Source organism: Podarcis muralis, chromosome 10 (genome assembly GCF_964188315.1).
Source record: "Podarcis muralis chromosome 10, rPodMur119.hap1.1, whole genome shotgun sequence".
NCBI lineage: Eukaryota > Metazoa > Chordata > Lepidosauria > Squamata > Lacertidae > Podarcis > Podarcis muralis.
In genome coordinates, this window is record NC_135664.1 from 70,672,532 (window position 1) to 70,693,251 (window position 20,720).

The 20,720-nt window shown below is 47.2% G+C and overlaps 1 protein-coding gene across 1 annotated transcript in view; it reads left to right on the forward strand.

The window, feature by feature from the left end:
• Window positions 1-20,720, forward strand: part of LOC114605525 (uncharacterized) — a 231,287-nt gene that overhangs the window by 154,797 nt on the left and 55,770 nt on the right. The window contains exons 62-71 of the mRNA XM_077935611.1: window positions 612-656; window positions 2,338-2,373; window positions 3,538-3,573; window positions 3,743-3,802; window positions 7,357-7,482; window positions 14,653-14,724; window positions 16,375-16,410; window positions 16,521-16,580; window positions 19,780-19,824; window positions 20,345-20,380. Coding sequence (XP_077791737.1) covers window positions 612-656; window positions 2,338-2,373; window positions 3,538-3,573; window positions 3,743-3,802; window positions 7,357-7,482; window positions 14,653-14,724; window positions 16,375-16,410; window positions 16,521-16,580; window positions 19,780-19,824; window positions 20,345-20,380 — 552 coding nt within the window. The remainder of the gene's footprint in view (window positions 1-611; window positions 657-2,337; window positions 2,374-3,537; window positions 3,574-3,742; window positions 3,803-7,356; window positions 7,483-14,652; window positions 14,725-16,374; window positions 16,411-16,520; window positions 16,581-19,779; window positions 19,825-20,344; window positions 20,381-20,720) is intronic.

A 20,720-nucleotide genomic window follows, 5' to 3' on the forward strand; every position in this document is an offset into this window, starting at 1 on the left:
AGAGCCGCGCACTCTGTCCCTTCCCCCATCTCCCGCAAAAGCCAAGGATAGCCACGTGAAGCCTCCGCAGGCAGCGGGATGAAGGCTCCCCGCTGCCGTGTGGAGGCTCCCCGTGGCTAAGCCAGAAACTAGGCTGCTCGTAGCTAAGGCTCCCCCAAGAGCCACACTCCCTTTAAAGAGCGCACAGTGTGTGTGTGCGGCTCTTGGGGGCTTTTACCAAGGAGGGAGAAGGGCAGCCCTTCTCCTCAGGGAAAAGCCCCGAAGAACCGCACACACGCTCCACGCGGCTCTTTAAAGGGAGCGCTGAGCAGAGCCTCCCACCTGCATTCGCTCCATAAGACGCACACACATTTCCCCTTACTTTTTAGGAGGGGGAAAGTGCATCTTATAGAGCTAAAAATACGGTGTTTTTTCATTAACTTTTGTCCTCTGGTTCCTGGAGGAACGTTGCCTTTTCCAAATGGAGGAGGAGGAGGAAATCCGCTACCGTGCTCTTAGAGATCCAGCTGCAATCACGCCAGCGTCCCAAGAAGCTCCTGCGAGATTCCACATAGCTGGACTGTGCTTGGAAACGACGAGGTTTCTTTTTCTCTTTAATTCTCTTTTTTCAGGGAGAAAAGGGGGCACCTGGAAGCCAAGGCAGCAAAGGAGAACAGGTCAGTTTCTTTGCACGAGCTGCAACATCTGGGCACATGTGTGGGTGTGCGACAATTGGGGCTTGCGGCAAAACGTTGCACTACTACGGAAAGCTGGATTTCAGGATTCTAAATGCTCCCTTCAATTCCTTACCCCCACCCCCCATTTCCTAGTGGATCTCATTGCGTGGCGAGTTCCTGCCCCCCCCCCAGTGGAAATAAAGACACATGACACAATTATTAAGGTTAATGTGCTAAATAAGGCCACAACTTTATTGGTTACAGGTGATGAGCGGTGTTGGCTTAGGCATTGACCCTAACCGGCTATATCCGACTTCAGCCTGTCCGCTTGAAGTCTGGGAAGGGTTAACCACCAGTAGGGGAAGTCCTGCTGATGCACATCAACTAGGAACTCCCCCAGGGTCACCAATTGGGGGCGTGCCTTAGGCCCTCACCTCCATGGCTTCGGACAGGGCCACACCCCCCGGAATCCTTTATTGGACTACCCTTCAATATGCCGGGCAGGTGATGGCGCTTTCTCCCCTCTTCCATCTACAAAACAGTACCAATGCCTAACTGCCAATACCCAGAAAGTTGTGACGATTTGCTACGAGGTAGGCGAAAAACCAAGTGGCTGGTGCCAATTTGCCAAGTGGAAAAATTCCTCCCAGGCCCCTCAACGGCGACCAACCGAAGTCCATAGCAAGGTCAAGGAACGGAAACCTTAAAGGGCAGGAGGGTGGCAGGCGGGCAAAGAGGGAGATCCCTGGCCGCGCCTGCATTGAATAGGGCAGGCTATGCCCCCAGAGCCAGCTGATTGGCTGGCCAGGGGGTGATGCGGCCGGGGATTCCCCCAATTGTGCTGGGGCTGGGCTGTGACGCCCACTTCTGCAGGGCAGAAGTGGCTTTGCAAGACTGCATTATACTGACTCAAACTATTGGCCCATGTGGCTCACTGTTGTCTTCACTGAGACTAGCAGTACAGTGGTACCTCGCAAGACGAATGCCTCGCAAGACAAAAAACTCGCTAGACGAAAGGGTTTTTTGTTTTTTGAGCTGCTTCGCAAGACGATTTTCCCTATGGGCTTGCTTCGCAAGACGGAAATGTCTTGCAAGTTTGTTTCCTTTTTCTTAACACCGTTAATACAGTTGCGACTTGACTTCGAGGAGCAACTCATAGAACGCGGTGTGGTAGCCTTTTTTGAGGTTTTTAAAGACTTTGGTGATTTTTGAAGCTTTTCCAAAACTTTCCCGACACCGTGCTTCGCAAGACGAAAAAAATCGCAAGACGACAAAACTCGCGGAACGAATTAATTTCGTCTTGCGAGGCACCACTGTACCTTTCCAGAGTTTCAATCAAGGGTCTGGCACATCCGATGGGCCATGGTTCCTCACTTTTGCATTGAGAAGGAAGGGGAAATGGGGAGGGCCGTTGCGCTGTTGGACAGGGAGAACTGGCACTGTTGGACAGGGAGAACTGGCGCTGTTGGACAGGGAGAACTGGCGCAGCTTGGAGAGGCTTTGGCCAAGACGAGCAAAGTCGAAGGAAAGGCTCTGATCTCTGCATTTGTGCAAGGGGAGCACATGGAACGGGGCTGTCTGAAATCTTTGCTGTGCGATGGAAAGCATGTAAACATCAGGATCTGAGCCTGAGGGTACAGTGAGCTCTCTCTCTCTCTCTCTCTCTCTCTCTCCCTTACAGGGGGAACCGGGAGAGCCAGGGGAGCCAGGGAAGAAGGTAAGCAACAAAGGTCATAGAATCATAAAGTTGGAAGAGACTGAAGGGTCAGCTTCATCATCATCATCATCATCATCATCAATTGAATTTATATACCACACTATATCTGGAGGTCTCAGGGCAGTTCACAGAATAAAATCAGAATAAAAAACGACAAAGTACATGTCAGATGCTGTGTGGTGGTTGCTCGTGAGTAACCAGGCAGGACTCCGACCTGTCTTTTACAGGTTTTATTGTGCAAACTATTTACAGTGCAGATACACAAAGTTCATGTCCATCTTAGCCACTTGCAGAATCCGGGAGTGGCCCCTTCCAGTTTCTCCCCCAGCATAAGAACTTCGGCACCCCAAGCCTCCTCCTCCTCTCCTTGTGCTCCACCCCTCTGTGCAAGCTGGGCGACGGAAGTGGCCTGCGTCGCCAGCATCCTCCAGCCCTTTCCTCGCTTGGCTGGCCCCTTTCCTCTCTTCTCCACTGGAGGTGTGGCTTTTCCCACTGCTGGAAGAGGAACTGCCCTTCAGGAGTTTCGGAGGATCCCAATAACCCAATAGCCCCTTGCAATGCAGGAATCTCGGCTAAAGCATCCATGATAGATGGCCATCTAACCTCTGCTTCAAAGGAAGGAGAGTCCAGACATTCTTACAGGCTGGGAGATCTTTGACAGCTCTTCTAGTTCTGCCCAGCAATCACAGTAGCAACTGGATACTCCATTTCAGGGCCCAAAACTAGACTTTACATAGAGTTGCAGGCAACTGTCGCTGCACACACTCAGATATGGATGCAAGAAAAACCTTGCTAGATCAGAGCAGAGGCACTACAGCTTGAATACACCCACCCCTAAGCCTTTCCTTCCTAAACATTAGGAAGAACTTTCCTTCCTAAACATTAGGAAGAACTTCCTGACAGTAAGAGCTGTTCGACAGTGGAATTTGCTGCCAAGGAGTGTGGTGGAGTCTCCTTCTTTGGAGGTCTTTAAGCAGAGGCTTGACAACCATATGTCAGGAGTGCTCTGATGGTGTTTCCTGCTTGGCAGGGGGTTGGACCCGATGGCCCTTGTGGTCTATTCCAACTCTATGATTCTATGATCAGTTATTGCCCAAACATATCCAGGGTGTTTCATGGCATCAAGAGGACTAGAAACTTACCTTTTGCTCTTTTCTCTACCAGGGTGCCAGAGGCGAAGAAGGAGAAATGGGTCAAAAGGTAAAGGATTGGCTTTGCTGGGATCAGGGGCCACCCAGAACAAGCAACTCATCTTCCATTTGCAGAGTTGCTTGCAATTTGAGTCACAGATTGTTGGCATCATGTGAACCTGTGTATTATGCTGTGTGGTCGGGATTCACTTCTCTCTTATTTGCTCTGTTTTCTAAAGGGAGAGCCGGGAATTGGCTTCCGTGGGCCTCTTGGTCAGGCTGGACCTCCTGGGCACAAGGTAAGTTCTGCAACTTTCCCGCTCCATCTCCATATTGAGACTTCATTTATTTGTACAGCCAACTCGTCCTTTACAGAGGACAGGAGTGGGGAATGTTTAACCTTCTATTTTTTTTTTTAAATATATTTATTAAGGTTTTTCATATAAAGCATACTTTAAAAAAAGCACAAATCATCCTTATCCTTTTAACATCTTTCCACTGTTACATTGGACTCCCCCACACCTCCCGCATACACTTACATCGTTATAAAATTAATTTCAAACAAATTATCATTTTGCTCATAGTCTTAATTTTGATTAGCATATAATTCACCCTTAAGTCTAATTTAGTGATAGACAGTTATTTTCTATCCTGGCATCCCACTCAACACTCAACCAGATTACAATGTTTTTGTAGATAAATCTTGAATTTTTTCCAGTCTTCTTCCATCCTTTCTTCTCCCTGGTCTCGGATTCTGCCGGTCATCTCGGCTAGCTGCATATAGTCCATCAGCTGCATCTGCCATTCTTCCAAAGTGGGTAGCTTCTGAGTTTTCCAGTTCTTCGCGATCAATATTCTTGCTGCTGTTGTTGCATACATAAAAAATGTTCTGTCCTTTTTTGACACACTCTGGCCGACGATACCCAAGAGGAAGGCCTCTGGTTTCTTAGTAAAGGTGTATTTAGAATGTTTAACCTTCTAGGTGCTGCTAGACTCTTATTCCCAGCATCCTCAGACAACATAGCCCACGGTCAGGGACAAAGGGAGCTATAATCCAACGTCCAGAGAGCTACAGGTTCCCCACTCTTTATAGAGGAGAAACAGACTAGCCTGAAGTAGACCATCAGGGTGGAAAGTAGAACTGGCCCCCCTTCCAGTTGAGGGAGCTGAAGGCTACAAAGAGTTGGAAATGTATCAGGAGGACCGCAAAACCCAAAGGGCCACCTCTCCCCTTACAAGCCAGCTCTAACCCTGCAGTCTTCATCAGAAGACCTTCCCTGAGGAAGGAGTGAAGGTTGACCCCATGAGAACAAGCCTTTTCGGTGGTGGCCCCACGGTGGAATGCTCTCCTTGGGGAGACCCGTCTGGGGCCATCCTTAGGTGCCAGGCTAAGGCCTTTTTGTTCACCTAGGCCATTGGTTCATTAATGTTGCTTCCTATGGTGGTCACCTGTCAAGGCTGGAGTCAGATGCACGTCAGCACGAAGAAGCAGAGTCAGTTGTCAGCGAAGTTAACTCTGTCAAGGAAACAGCATACAATGCTTTCGTTGGTTTTTTTTAATAAAATTTTTATTAAGGTTTTTAGATTACAAAATAGAAAAAGAAAAAATACAAAATACAAAATACAAAATAGTTAAAAACAATCAATCCTTTCATCACATTATTTTTCATTTACTTGTTTCCCGGACCTCCTCGTACCTCCCTTTTTTGTATTCCAGTTCAATTTATTAGCTCAGCAGTTTCTTTCCCTCTTTATTCTACCCAGATCTTAAATCTTAAATTATTATAACATTAAATTTTTACTTATAAAAAACATTTCTTCATATTCTTTTATACCATTAGCTAGAAACCACTTAATTTCAATCCAGCATCATTCTAACATTCATTAATTTTGCAGTATCTTTGTAAATAGTCTTTAAATTTCTTCCAGTCTTCTTCCACTGACTCTTCTCCCTGGTCTCGGATTCTGCCAGTCATTTCCGCCAATTCCATGTATTCCAACACCTTCATCTGCCATTCTTCCAGAGTGGGTAGATCTTGTGTCTTCCAATACTTTGCAATAAGTATTCTTGCTGCTGTTGTAGCGTACATAAAGAAAGTTCTATCCTTCTTTAACACTGATTGGTCAACTATGCCCAGGAGAAAGGCCTCTGGTTTCTTCAGGAAGGTATATTTAAATACCTTTTTCAGTTCATTATATATCGTCTCCCAGAAAGCCTTAATCCTTGGGCACATCCACCAAAGGTGAAAGAATGTACCTTCAGTTTCTTTACATTTCCAACATTTATTATCGGGCAAATGGTAGATTTTTACTAGCTTGACTGGGGTCATGTACCACCTGTATATCATTTTCATAATATTCTCTCTTAAGGCATTACATGCCGTGAACTTCATACCTGTGGTCCATAACTGTTCCCAGTCAGCAAACATAATATTGTGTCCAACATCTTGTGCCCATTTAATCATAACAGATTCCATTTAATCATAACAGATTTCACCGTTTCATCCTGAGTATTCCATTTCAACAGCAAGTTATACATCCTTGACAAAGTTTTAGTTTTGGGTTCTAACAGTTCTGTTTCTAATTTTGATTTTTCCAAAATCATACAACGCTTTCGGTGGGTCTTCCCCCTGTAGGGCAGTTGCTAGGACTGAAGGTCCCTGCCTTCTGCCCCTTCTAAGGCTCCATCTCTCCTGGATGTTTCCCAAGCAGTCTCAAACTGCATCTGTGCACCTCTGTCCTCCGTTCAGCTCTTCTCATTACTCTGCATGTTCTTGGAGACCAGGAAGGAGCTTCTTACAGACTCTTTGAATTCTCCAGCAGCCTTGTGACCCCCTCTGCACTGCTTCAGCCTCAGAGTCTGAACTGCTCTCTGTCACAGGCTCTTCCTGCTCAGTAAACCCTGTTGCTCCTTCAGCTTCCAATGCCACCTCCTCCCAATCTTCTCCCTCTGACCTCTCCTCTGTGTCCCACCACCAATCCCTGGGCTCTGAGCCTTCCTCCTCTGGGGTTCCCCTTGAGGGTTCCCTGGCTCATACCTCCCACCACTCCTCTTCACCCAGCCAGTCCCTGACATCTTCTAGGAGGGGTGTGTAGGACTTGCCCTTGTTGGGCGAACATGCTAGGTGCTTTGCAATGCCCACTGCTATAAAAGAAATATCTAGGTTAGCTCAGTTGCTTAGAGTGTGGTGCTGTGATAATGCCAAGGTGGCAAGTTCTATCGGACAACTGCCTATTCTTGCATTGATGATCCATTCCAAATCTACAATTCTATGATTCTAGGTCCAAATTGCTATTTACTTCTTGTATTTCCCCTTGTCAAGTCGCTTTGAGGCTTATCGTTTCCGATACAGTTCCAGTACGTTTCCGAGCACAATTCGAAGTGTTGGTGTTGACCTTTAAAGCCCTAAACAGCCTCGGCCCAGTATACTTGAAGGAGCATCTCCACTCCCATCGTTCTGCCCAGACACTGATGTCCAGCTCCGAGGGCCTTCTGGCGGTTCCCTCACTGCAAGAAGTGAGGTTACAGGGAACCAGGCAGAGGGCCTTCTCGGTGGTGGCACCCGCCCTGTGGAACACCCTCCCTTCAGATGTCAAAGAGAACAACAACTACCAGACTTCTAGAAGACATCTGAAGGCAGCCCTGTTCAGGGAAGTTTTTAACGTGTGACATTTTAATGTATTTTTAATCTTTGTTGGAAGCCGCCCAGAGTGGCTGGGGAAGCCCAACCAGATGGGCAGGGTACAAATAACAAATTATATTGTTCTTGTTGCAACTGATAATTAATCACGATCATACTATAACAAACATGTGCTCATCTTGTGATGGGACAATATGGTGTCTTCTCGCTAGGGTGAACCCGGAGTCCCGGGACCTCCAGGGGCACAAGGCGTCCAGGGTATCCGTGGCAACCCCGGGACCCCCGGGTCGCAGGGGGAGAGAGGTGCCCCAGGCTCACCTGGAATTCCAGGGCAAAAGGTAGGCGATCAACAGCTGGGTGTGGCGACAGCCCAGTGGCCAAGTGATTCGGGCAACTGACTCAAATGCAGGGAGCGGAGGTGGATTACGGAAGCACCTCCAAGCTTTTCAAAGCTACTTCATAAGATGCTTGAAAGGGACCCACTGGAACTCTTGAGGTGAACAATCAAAAACTAAGCGCCATGACGCTCTGCCATTTAATATCCTCTCCATCAGAATTGCCGTATAAATCAAACCTTGGCTGCTCCTGAGAACATCGGGAGAGCCCTGTTGGGCAGAGCAGAGGCCCAGCTAGTGCAACCGGCAGTTTCTGGGTCAGCGTACTTAACTTCGCAGCACGACAAGCTTTATAGAGCCATTATTATTTGTTCAACATGAACATTACCGTATTTATTAGATTTCTAGGGAGCCGAAATTGGAAGCCAGGTTTTCCAGACATGCCTCTGCTTCTGGTTCTAGGGCGAGAGCTCAGTAGGTTAGAGCGTGGTGCTGATAACGCCACGGTTTCAGGTTCGATCCCCGTATGGGACAGCTGCCTATTCCTGCTTTGTAGGGGGTTGGACTAGATGGTCCTCAAGGTCCCTTCTAACTCCACAATTCTGTGATTTCAGCTGCCCCATGATAAGGCTACTCCTCAGTCTAACACAGTGGTTCCTGAAGTGGGTGGTAGCACCCCCTGGGGGGTCAATGAGATTACCTGGGGGGCATGCTAAGAGGCAAGGGGGTGCCAGGGGATGTTGGAGGTGCGCATGGCAATCAGGCTTCGAAAAGCTGGTGTCGCGGTCATCCATTTTGTTGAAGTAGTTTCAATTGGGTTTCAAATAAATGTGTGGCTAATTGTTACTGCAGGGTAACAATTGTTACAGGGTAACAATTGTTACAGGGACGCGGGTGGCGCTGTGGGTAAAACCTCAGCGCCTAGGACTTGCCGATCGCCTGGTCGGCGGTTCGAATCCCCGAGGTGGGGTGCGCTCCCATCGTTCGGTCCCAGCGCCTGCCAACCTAGCAGTTCGAAAGCACCTTCGGGTGCAAGTAGATAAATAGGGACCGCTTACCAGCGGAAAGGTAATTGGCGTTCCGTGTGCTGCGCTGGCTCGCCAGATGCAGCTTGTCACGCTGGCCACGTGACCCGGAAGTGTCTGCGGACAGCGCTGGCTCCCTGCCTATAGAGTGAGATGAGCGCACAACCCTAGAGTCTGGCAAGACTGGCCCGTACGGGCAGGGGTACCTTTACCTTTACCTTAACAATTGTTACAGTAGTAACAGTTGTTACTACTAATTGTTACAGGGACGCTGGTGGCGTTGTGGGTTAAACCACAGAGCCTAGGACTTGCCAATCAGAAGGTCGCGGTTCGAATCCCCGCAACGGGGTGAGCTCCCGTTGCTCGGTCCCTGCTCCTGCCAACCTAGCAGTTCGAAAGCACGTCAACGTGCAAGTAGATATATAGGTACCACTCCAGCGGGAAGGTAAACGGCGTTTCCATGCACTGCTCTGGTTTGCCAGAAGCGGCTTAGTCATGCTGGCCACATGACCCGGAAGCTGTACGCCGGCTCCCTCGGCCAATAAAGCGAGATGAGCGCCGCAACCCCAGAGTCGGCCACGACTGGACCTAAGGGTCAGGGGTCCCTTTACCTTTAACTTGTTACTGCTTCAGATTTCAACGTGTTACACTCATTCAGTGGATTATACAAACCACCATTCTGAGTAATGCTTTTTATAAGTTAAGTTAGGGGGCACTAAGGATGAGTTTATGGAACCAAGCGGGTGGCGGCCCAAAAATATTTGGGAATGGCTGGACTCCAACACATATTGTTGTTGTTGGCACCCGTCTGTCTCAAGAGACAATGGAGGAGAGCAGCTTTGAGGGTGAAGCCAAACCATTGGAGAATCACAGCACCTGCTGTGACTGTAGAGACCTATACAGGAGAGACATGTTTTGTTGCAGTTGGGGCAGAGAAAGGCGTCCAGTTGTGCTGTTGCAGATGCACCAGCGCATTCCTTCTCTCTGCGCTCCTCCCTGCGGTCATTCCTCTGCTGGTCACTGCTGTGGATGCACAACCTGATTGTCTGTCTCCAGGCAACTGCAGTCGTCTACAAGGGATTCCCACATGGTGAAGTTGATGTTGCCAACTTCCATGTCCTGTTTGCGGACATCTTTGTAGCACAGAGTGGCAGTGCCAGATTACCATACAGGCAGAGGAGGCCCCACGCATTTTCCTGGCCCCGCAACAACCGCTCAAAGTGAATGAATGAATTTATTATTTCGGTCACAGACCAGTTGCAGCCCACATACAATATCAAGGAAGTCAGAAAACACGATAGGGATACATTTGAATTTGCAATTAGGTGTAACAGGTACCTGTTTATCTACTTGCACTTTGACGTGCTTTTGAACTGCTATGTTGGCAGGAGCAGGGACCAAACAATGGGAGCTCACCCCATCGCGGGGATTTGAACCGCTGACCTTCCGATCGGCAAGCCCTGGGCTCTGTGGTTTAACCCACAGCACCACCTGCATCCCTGATACAGATATAGCAACAGTTAAATATACAGTGGTACCTCGGGTTAAGTACTTAATTCGTTCCGGAGGTCCGTACTTAACCTGAAACTGTTATTAACCTGAAGCACCACTTTAGCTAATGGGGCCTCCTGCTGCTGCCACACCGCCAGAGCACAATTTCTGATCTTATCCTGAAGCAAAGTTCTTAACCTGAAGCACTATTTCTGGGTTAGCGGAGTCTGTAACCTGAAGCGTATGTAACCTGAAGTGTATGTAACCCGAGGTACCACTGTGTGTGTGTGTGTCTGTCTATCTATCTATCTATCTATCTATCTATCTATCTATCTATCTATCATCTATCTATCTATCATCTATCTATCTATCTATCATCTATCATCTATATCTATCTATCTATCTATCTATCTATCTATCTATCTATCTATCTATCTATCATCTATCTATCTATCATCTATCTATCATCTATCATCTATCTATCTATCTATCTATCTATCTATCTATCTATCTATCATCTATCTATCTATCTATCTATCTATCTATCTCTATCTATCTATCTATCTATCATCTATCTAAACTTAGTCACTAATATATAACCTAAAATTATCACCGCTCAAAGCAATACTGATTTGATCTTGTGGGCTGGTGAAATCAAAAACGTATTAGGAGATCATTTGCAAGCTGCCCTCCGGCCCCCGATTTTGACTGCCTAGGGGCCTCCACAGGGTTTAATTTGGCACTGCAGAGTGGGTCTGCCAACAGGCCAGGTGTTGAAGCCAGTTCCCCATAGAGCACATCCTTGGGGGTCCTGCCCTCTTCCATTCTGTGGACGTGGCCAAGCTAGCGTGGAAGTTGTGACTCTTAACAGATACATATCGCAGCAAAAGCTCTAATCACATTACCGTATTTCTCGCTCCATAAGACACACTTTTTTCCTCCTAAAAAGTAAGGGGAAATGGCTGTGCGTCTTATGAAGCGAATGTGTGGTCCCTGGAGCTGAATTGCCCAGAGGCAAAAAGCAGTGCTTTTTTTTTTTTTTTTTTAGAAAGAGGGAAGGGGGTGTTGAAATGAAGCCGCTGAGCAGTTGATCGGCAAGTGATTGGGAGGGAGATAAGGGACTCTAGCGATAAAGGAGGCTGCCTGGGGGGGGGAGGTAAAAGTGCATGGATCCTCAGGATTTTTGCATTGGGTCACCCCAAATTCACCATCAGATCACATAGCATGTCCATGGCTACAGCCTGCACCAAAAAACCCACGCACCCACTGTTTCGTGGGGCTGCAATGGCGCAAAAACGTGGTTACAAAGCACGGATCCACATGGATTCTCAGGATTTTTGCACTGGGCTACCCCAAACTCAGCGTAAAATCACATATCATGTCTGTAGCCACAGCATGAACCACAAAAAATCATACATCCACTGTTTCATTCAGAATAATTTTTTTTCTTGTTTTCCTCCTCTAAAAACTAGGCGCATCTTACAGTCAGGTGCGTCTTATGAAGCTAAAAATACGGTATATGCATTGGTTTCTAAAGTGCCCTAAGACTTGTTGTCAGGTTTTCTGCAAAGGCTAGGTTTTGGTGCTCACTTCTGGGTGGGGGAGAAAGTCCTTGTGTCCTCGGTGCCTAGGACTGAGTCACACCAAAGTCACCGCTCTGGGATTCACCAAAACACTGCGATTACCTTCCTGTTGTTGTTGTTTAGTCGTTTAGTCGTGTCCGACTCTTCATGACCCCCTGGACCAGAGCGCGCCAGGCACTTCTGTCTTCCACTACCTCCCGCAGTTTGGTCAAACTCATGCTGGTAACCTCGAAAACACTGTCCCACCATCTCGTCCTCCTTCGTCCCCTTCTCCTTGTGCCCTCCGTCTTTCCCAACATCAGGGTCTTTTCCAGGGAGTCTTCTCTTCTCATGAGGTGGCCAAAGTACTGGAGCCTCAGCTTCAGGATCCGTCCTTCCAGTGAGCGCTCAGGGCTGATTTCCTTAAGAATGGATGCGTTTGATCTTCTTGCAGTCCATGGGACTCTCAAGAGTCTTCTCCAGCACCATAATTCAAAAGCATCAATTCTTCGGCGATCAGCCTTCTTTATGGTCCAGCTCTCACTTCCATACATCACTACTGGGAAAACCATGGCTTTAACTATACGGACCTTTGTTGGTAAGGTGACATCTCTACTTCTCAAGATGCTGTCTAGGCCTGTCATTGCCCTTCTCCCAAGAAGCAGGGGTCTTTTAATTTTGTGGCTGCTGTCACCATCTGCAGTGATCATGGAGCCCAAGAAAGTAAAATCTCTCACTGCCTCCATTTCTTCCCCTTCTATTTGCCAGGAGGTGATGGGACCAGTGGCCATGATTACCTTCCTAGCCATGGATGATTCAGTGGCCATGATTACCTTCCTAGCCCCTGTCATTTCCACCGCTCCCCCGTCCAGACTTTCCCCTTTAAAAAGCAGGGAGCTCAGACATCTGCAATCCCTCTTGCAAATCCTTGTGTCACTGTGACCTGGACTGGGTGTCCAAAGTGCTCGGAGGACATCACTTGTATGAGTCGACACCTAATGGGCTGTTTCACGGTGACACAGGCAGGATAATCGTTTGTGAGCTTTGCTGCCGAGGTTGCTTTGTTCCTTTGCTGCTTCTGTTCCCTGACACTCAGAGAGCCGTTTTGCTCCATGCGACTGCGGTTTCTTGGTCAGTGTGGCTGCACGCTCAGCGATTGCATCTGGGCTGCGTTTTGCAGAATGAGATGGAAGTATGTGAAATGTAACTGATATGCTTTTGTGCCTAATTGAACCATTACGTGTAGTGCTGTATATAAGGAAACCATTATGAGCTGGTCTACAGCAGAGGAGGCGGTCTACAGCAGAAATCCTGTTTGTCAGGATACCTGATAATGGTCACTGATTGCATTACCGGGGGGGTTATAATGGGGGTTAATACTTTTAGTTCCTGACTCCAGGTCACATGCTCACCCTATTCAAACACAAATACACCCTTAAGACAGGATTTGTAAGCAAAAGACAATGGGGAGGCTCTCCACTATTTTCCTCCCTTGCTGCAGAGGAATATTTGAGGTCACTGGGAGAGTCAAAAAGACTTCAGAATTGCTTTTCTTACTATTTCAGACACGTGGTTTTTATACTTATGTATGTGAGTGCCTGGCGTGCTCTGGTCCATGGGGTCACGAAGAGTCGGACACGACTAAACGACTAAACAACAACAACATGTGTTTGCCTTGTGCATTTATGAACATTTAATTTGTTGTGACCTCTTGGATAATCCAGGGACAAGGGTTGAAGTTGGTACAAAAATGGTATTACACACCTGTAAGGTTATATCATATTACAAAATCTGGAAGTAGGAAATGTGGAGTGATGGGAACGTACAGTCATATGTGGTGGGATTGTCTGTTAGTTAATGAATTCTGGAAACAGATTGGTATACAGTGGTGCCCCGCAAGACGAATGCCTCGCAAGACAAAAAATTCACTAGACGAAAGGGTTTTCCGTTTTTTGAGTCGTTCCGCAAGACGAATTTCCCTATGGGCTTGCTTCGCAAGACGAAACGTCTTGCGAGTTCTTGCGAGTTTGTTTCCTTTTTCTTAAAGCCGCTAAGGCGCTAAGCCGTTAATAGCCGCTAAGCCGCTAAGCCGTTAATAGCCGCTAAGCCGCTAAGCCGTTAATAGCCGCTAAGCCGCTAATAGCCGCTAAGCCGCTAATAGCCGTGCTTCACAAGACGAAAAAACCGCAAGACGAAGAGACTCGCAGAACGGATTAATTTCGTCTTGCGAGGCACCACTGTAGAAATATCGGGAATTGTGGGTAGGAAGGTGGAAATATCTAAATTAATGGTTCTTATTAGCCTGAGTAGCACTGAGTTAGAAACAAAAGAGGAATGTAAATGGGTAAAATTGATGGTAATTGCAGCCAGACAGGTTATAGCGAGTAATTGGGAAAATGCAAAAGAGCTCGGGGTGAACCAATGGAGGGAAAAATAGAAAAATATTATAATCTTAGAATATCTAACTGTGAAGATACATAAAATGAAAGGGTTTAAGGTCAATGAGAAGGAGGAGGATTGGTTTGAGAAAATATTGAATTATTGGGCAGGTTTGAACAATTTGGGGCAATTAAAATGTTAAAAGTTTAATAAACCTTATGGGGGGAGGAGTGTTAAGGTATATAGAATTATACATATGGTTGATTTGAATATGTTATTATTGATTATGTATACCCAATGTATCAGCCACCTGGGGGTTTGTTTTCACTGTTTGTGTTTTGGTTGTTGGTAAAAAAAGGGGGGGGGGAATGAACATTTAATTTATATTTGAGACCTTAGAATTTTTAAAACAATCTCTATGCGTTTTTCGAGCGAGAAAAAAGATAAACACCCTCCTGGTTGTGACTAAGGGGACAGAAGCTTTGTGGGGCCAGGGGAAGACCTCAAGGGTGCCATTGCACCCATGGGTGCCCTGTGGGTAGTCTCTGCATTGAAGGGAGTATTAATCCTCCTTCTCTGATATATAACACCTCCTGGTTTTAGGAGAGGCACCCTGCCCATTCTAGTGTTGGTCCCCACATCTTGGTAGCCATTTGGGTATTTTTCTTTTTGTTCTGCAATAGTCTCATTTTCTCTAAGAATGTCTTTCTCTTTAGGGGGAACACGGCAAGAGAGGAAGGAATGGCTTTGCTGGACCAATAGGACCCCCCGGACACCCTGGACAAGAGGTGCTCAAAAAAGTCTCACCTTTACCTAGGAAATGAGAGTGGAACCAGGGGTGGCCTTCAGTCATCTTTGATAATATGTTGCCCTGAGCAAGGCCGAAATTTGGAGCCTCCTAATGGATCTTCTCAATTATGGATCTTCTCAATTTTGTGCCCCCCGCCCCCCAGCTTGGTGTCCTGGGAGGGGGGAACCACCTGCACCCCACCCTAAAGTCTGGTGGAAGAGTCAAGGTCCATAGCTCAGGGCACTTGCTTTCCCTCAGAAGGTGCCAGGGTCAATTGCTGGGATCTCTCAGTAGGGCTGGGAATGTCCCCTCTGAACCCTGGAGATCTGCTGCCACCGGATGAAGACCAGCGATGGGGACCCTGTAGCCCTCCAGATGTGGACTACAACTCCCATCATCTCTGGTTGCTGGCCATAGTGACCGTGGCTGATGGGAGTTGGAGTCTAGCAACATCCTGAAGGCCACATGTTTCCCATTCTGATACTGATGGGCCAATTGTCTTGATGCAGAAGAAGACCTTTGTGTCCAGATGGTCTCTCAGAGGAACTCTTAGTCCTTCGTGGTGCAACTGGGGAGAATTTAGCCCATGACTCTAAGCCTGATCACTCGCAGAGCGTTCATAGGTTGTTGTGCAGTATACCTGAAGGAGCGTCTCCACCCCCATCGTTCTGCCCGGACACTGAGGTGCAGTGCTGAGGGCCTTCTGACGGTTCCCTCCCTGCAAGAAGCCAAGTTACAGGGAACCAGGCAGAGGGCCTTCTCAGCGGTGGCACCTGCCCTGTGGAACGCCCTCCTGTCAGATGTCAAAGAGAGAAACAACTACCAGACTTTTAGAAGATATCTAAAGGCAGCCCTGTTTAGGGAAGCTTTTAATGTTTAATAGACGATTGTATTTTAATATATTTTTTCCAAATTTTTTAATTGATTTTCCAAATTTTTTAAACAAACAAACAAACCCCTTAATTGTACTTAATCCAATCTTAGTAACATTGTTAAGTGACTTCCTCAAATCCCCCTGGCTGAATTTCAGTGCACCGTATTTTTTGCTCTATAAGACTCACTTTTTCCCTCCTAAAAAGTAAGGGGAAACGTGTGTGCGTCTTATGGGGCAAATGCAGGCTGCGCAGCTATCACAGAAGCCAGAACAGCAAGAGGGATTACTGCTTTTACTGCGCAGGGTTCCCTCTTGCTGTTCTGGCTTCTGAGATTCAGAATATTTTTTTTCTTGTTTTCCTCCTCCAAAAACTAGATGCGTCTTGTGGTCTGGTGCGTCTTATAGAGCGAAAAATACGGTATATCATTGTAACAGCTTTCCAAAAACAAAATATTTTGTTGGAAGCTGCCCTGAGTGGCTGGGGAAACCCTGCCAGATGGGTGGGGTATAATTATTATTATTATTATTATTATTATTATTATTATTATTATTATTATTTATTAAAAGGGAAGAACTATGTATTCTGCCTTAAGCTCCTTGGAGGAAAAGGTGGAAAATAAATGTAGGAAATAAACAAATAAACTCTCTGTGTATTTGGATGCCTAGTTAAACGCCACTGCACTGCATTACAAATACGAACAACAGAGTTCCTTGTCTTGATAAGGGAAAAGGTTTTTTTCATCTATTTCTCCCCCACCTTTTTTTGCTTCTCAGGGGATGCCTGGTGTCCCTGGGATCAAGGGCAGCAAGGTGAGTCATCCCTCAGCCCAGGATATCCATACAGCTGGGGGTTGGGGAGCTACCGCTTTGTTTTCGTTCTTGTTTTTATTGCAGCCCCCTGGTTTCTGTTTCTTTTCCAGGGTGAGGCCGGCCTTGGCAGACTGGGTCCAAGGGGACCACGGGGGCTCCCTGGGCCTCAGGTAGGATCGCCTAGTGGTAACATCACTAGTGGTTTTTTTCACAGAAGCTTCTGCTTTGATTATACAGTGGTGCCTCGCAAGACGAAATTAATTCGTTCCGCGAGTTTTGTCGTCTTGAGATTTTTTTCGTCTTGCGAAGCACGGTGTCGGGAAAGCTTTGGAAAAGCTTCAAAAATCATCAAAGTCTTTAAAAACCTCAAAAAAAGGCTACCACACCGCGTTCTATGAGTTGCTCCTCGAAGTCAAGTCGCAACTGTGTTAACGGTGTTAAGAAAAAGGAAACAAACTTGCAAGACGTTTCCGTCTTGCGAAGCAAGCCCATAGGGAAAATCGTCTTGCGAAGCAGCTAAAAAAACCAAAAACCCTTTCGTCTAGCGAGTTTTTTGTCTTGCGAGGCATTCGTCTTGCGAGGTACCACTGTAAAGGTAAAGATAAAGGGACCCCTGACCATTAGGTCCAGTCGCAGACAACTCTGGGGTTGCGGCACTCATCTCACTTTACTGGCCGAGGGAGCCGGGGTACAGCTTCCGGGTCATTCTGGCGAACCAGAGCAGTGCACGGAAATGCCGTTTACCTTCCCGCCGGAGTGGTACCTATTTATCTACTTGCACTTTGACGTGCTTTCGAACTGCTAGGTTGGCAGGAGCAGGGACCAAGCAACGGGAGCTCACCCCGTCGCAGGGATTCGAACTGCTGACCTTCTGATCGGCAAGTCCTAGGCTCTGTGGTTTAACCCTCGGTGCCACCCACGTCCCCTTCCCGCCGAAGCGGTACCTATTTATCTACTTGCACTTGTTGATGTGTTTTCGAACTGCGAGGTTGGCAGGAGAAGGGACCGAGCAACGGGAGCTCACCCCGTCGTGGGGATTCGAACCGCCGACTTTATGATCAGCAAGCCCAAGAGGCTCAGTGGCTTAGACCACAATGCCACCCGTTTCCCCGCTTTGAATATAGTTATCATCATCATCATTATTATTTTCCCCAGAACCAGGACTCAAGGCAGCTCAGAAAAATTAAAACAAACACGTGTAAAACACAGATTGTTAAAAATATGCAAGATAAAAGACAAAAGGTAATTAAACTGCAATAGAATGACACATACACACCCCACTCGGCAATGCAGGAATCACAGCAAAATAACCCCTGACAGATGGCCATCCAAACTCAGTTTAAAAACCTCCAATGGTGAAGAATCCACCACCTTCTGAGGGAGTCTGTTCCGCTGTCAAACAGCGCTAATAATAATAATAATAATAATAATAATAATAATAATAAATTTTTATTTATATCCCGCCCTCCCCAGCCAAAGACGGGCTCAGAGCGGCTAACAACAATAAAAGTAACACAGCATTCTAAAATCAATTCATTGTAAAATCAATTCAAAATCAAATTAATGGCAACTATTGGGCTAGAGTGCTATGAGGATTACCGAAGGAGGAGGTCAGGCTGTGCCTTGGCCCAAGGCCTGGTGGAACAGCTCTGTCTTGCAGGCCCTGCAGAAAGATGTCAAGTCCTGCAGGGCCCTAGTCTCTTGTGACAGAGCGTTCCACCAGATCGGGGCCACTTACTATAGAATATATTTAAAGCACACCCAGTTTAAACCGCAGGATGGGAATTGTAGTTTCTTGCTCATAGAGCTACCACTCCAAGCACCCTTAATCCCAGGATTCTTTGGGAGAATTAATTTGCTTTAAACGGGCATCAGGTGTGATCTAAATGTATGCTGTGGTTCTGCCCACAGAGGTACACACTGCACGTTTCCAGAAAGTTCTTCCTCATGTTTAGTCGGAATCTCCTTTCTCGTAATTTTGAACCCATCGGTTCGCGTCCTCCCCTCTGGAGCAGCAGAAATCAGGCTTGTTCCATCTTCCATGTGACTGTCAGGAGTTCAGCCTACACTCGAGTAGGACCCTGGCAGAGACACATGCCCGACTGGCATGTTCTCTCCCTCCTGGTCAATCGTTTGGGAGCTTCAAAAGCTTTCTTCAGCCCAAACATCACAGCGACCGATGCCAACCGACACCGGCACACTTAGGGATCTGCAGAGTTTGCGCATCATGTGCGTGACAGACCTCAGCAACTCAGCATTTTGGCTAATCTACTTTATTGAGAGCCAGTGTGGTGTAGTGGTTAAGAGCGGTAGTCTCGTAATCTGGGGAACCGGGTTCGCGTCTCCGCTCCTCCACATGCAGCTGCTGGGTGACCTTGGGCCAGTCACACTTCTCTGAAGTCTCTCAGTCCCACTCACCTCACAGAGTGTTTGTTGTGGGGGAGGAAGGGAAAGGAGAATGTTAGCCGCTTTGAGACTCCTGAAGGGGAGTGAAAGGCGGGATATAAAATCCAAACTCCTCCTCTTCTTCTTCTTCTTCTTCTTCTTCTTCTTCTTCTTCTTCTTCTTCTTCTTCTTCTTCTTCTTCACATAGAAGGAATTCTAACAGTGACAACCCTTCAGATGTTATGTTTGAAGATGGCTAGCATAGCAAGTCTCAGTGTTCTCTTGTCCAGGCTAAACATAACCCAGCTCCCTCAAACGTTCCTCATCATTTAGCCCTGAACTTCATTGGAATATGCATGAAGAACTAAGTTCCCCCCACCCAAGTCTTTGCTCAGAGGCTTAGCTGCTAAGCAGTCGACACAAAGCCAGGTGCAAGTATTTGAAACGTACAAGCAAACATCTGGCCCTCTCTTGACACTTATCTTGTAAATGGCACAGTAAAGGCTAATGGGGGAAAGACAGGTGCGCCCAGATGGATTCTAGGCAGAGTTTATGGCTGGATCAATGCACCTAAGGGGCAAAGTGACAGGTGTGTGGAAATTGCAGGACTGGAATGTGGATTTTGGATACCTCGTTGGTCTGCCCTGATCGGAGGAGGTTTGCATTGTGTGGTTTCAGTTCTAGCCTGGAAGGAAGCTCATTGCAGAGAGTAAGGACAGGCGTGGCGTTGCCCTGTAGGAAGGATGGACCACCTGTGGGCCTTAGTCTAATTTCAGGTGGGGGCAGCCCAGAGGGAGAGAGCCAGGGGACAGCCATAACAGATGAAGCAGTGGAACAAGGAGGGTTCAGGTGATGGCGGGTGGGGGGGGGAGAGAAGAAGGAGGGAGCAATGGGGGATGAAAGAGGGGCATCAAAGAGAAAGAGAGGAGTGAAGGCTGGAAAAGGCACCTCCGGAGGAATACCGGTGTAACTTCTTTTTAACAGGGCGAAGAAGGAATTGTGGGAGTTCGTGGCCCTGTTGGCATGATGGTAAGTGCAAGCTAAGTGTGGCAGGAAATTCAAGACCTGGTTCATAGTCTGGATCTACCCACCGACCCACACATTTGAGAACCCCTAAAGTTTCTCTGTTGCTGAAAATATGGTTGAGTTAAATTTATGTCCCAGAATTTCAGGGAGGTGGGAGATTCATTGGAATCTCTGCAGCACTTAAGTCCTGATTCTGCCTGGTCTCCTTTGCCCACTTTGCCATAGTTGCTATAGCACAAGTCTTCATGTTCTGCTAAGCTTTCGCCCTTGTTGGAGTTCCCCCTATGGAGCTGTCCTATGTGCTGAAGGTCCAGATAATAAGTACCTCAAACTAAAGTCCAATCACTACGATAATGGACACCTTGGTGGAATTCCACTTGGGTATTCCTCACATTCCTATGCTGATGTAGCAAAGATGGATTCCTCTTGCAGCCTTGATCTACTTCTATCTCAGACACTTTTGAGAGAGCTCACTCGTGGGAAGTCTTGCTTTTGTAATGATCTCTTCCCTGCATGTTTACAGGGACAGAGTGGCCTTTCGGGACCAAAAGGGGAGAAGGTAAGTAGCCAATTGTTGAATATATATGTTGAGCATCCTCAATATTTCCAGACCTGCTACCCATGTTTAACCCAAGCATGCATTTTGGGGCCCTGCTTCTCTGGGGAAAGAGGGTTTCAAAGTTGGGGTCTACTACAGAGAGATACCCACTAACTGATTCCTCACTATCTGTGCTCCACTTTTCAGAGGTGAGACATGGGTGAAAGGCCTCATATGATTATCATAGTGTCCACACAGGTTCAAAGGGGAAGAGGTAGTCCTTTAAGATTGTGACGCTGGTGGCGCTGTGGGTTAAACCACAAAGCCTAGGACTTGCCGATCAGAAGGTCGGTGGTTCGAA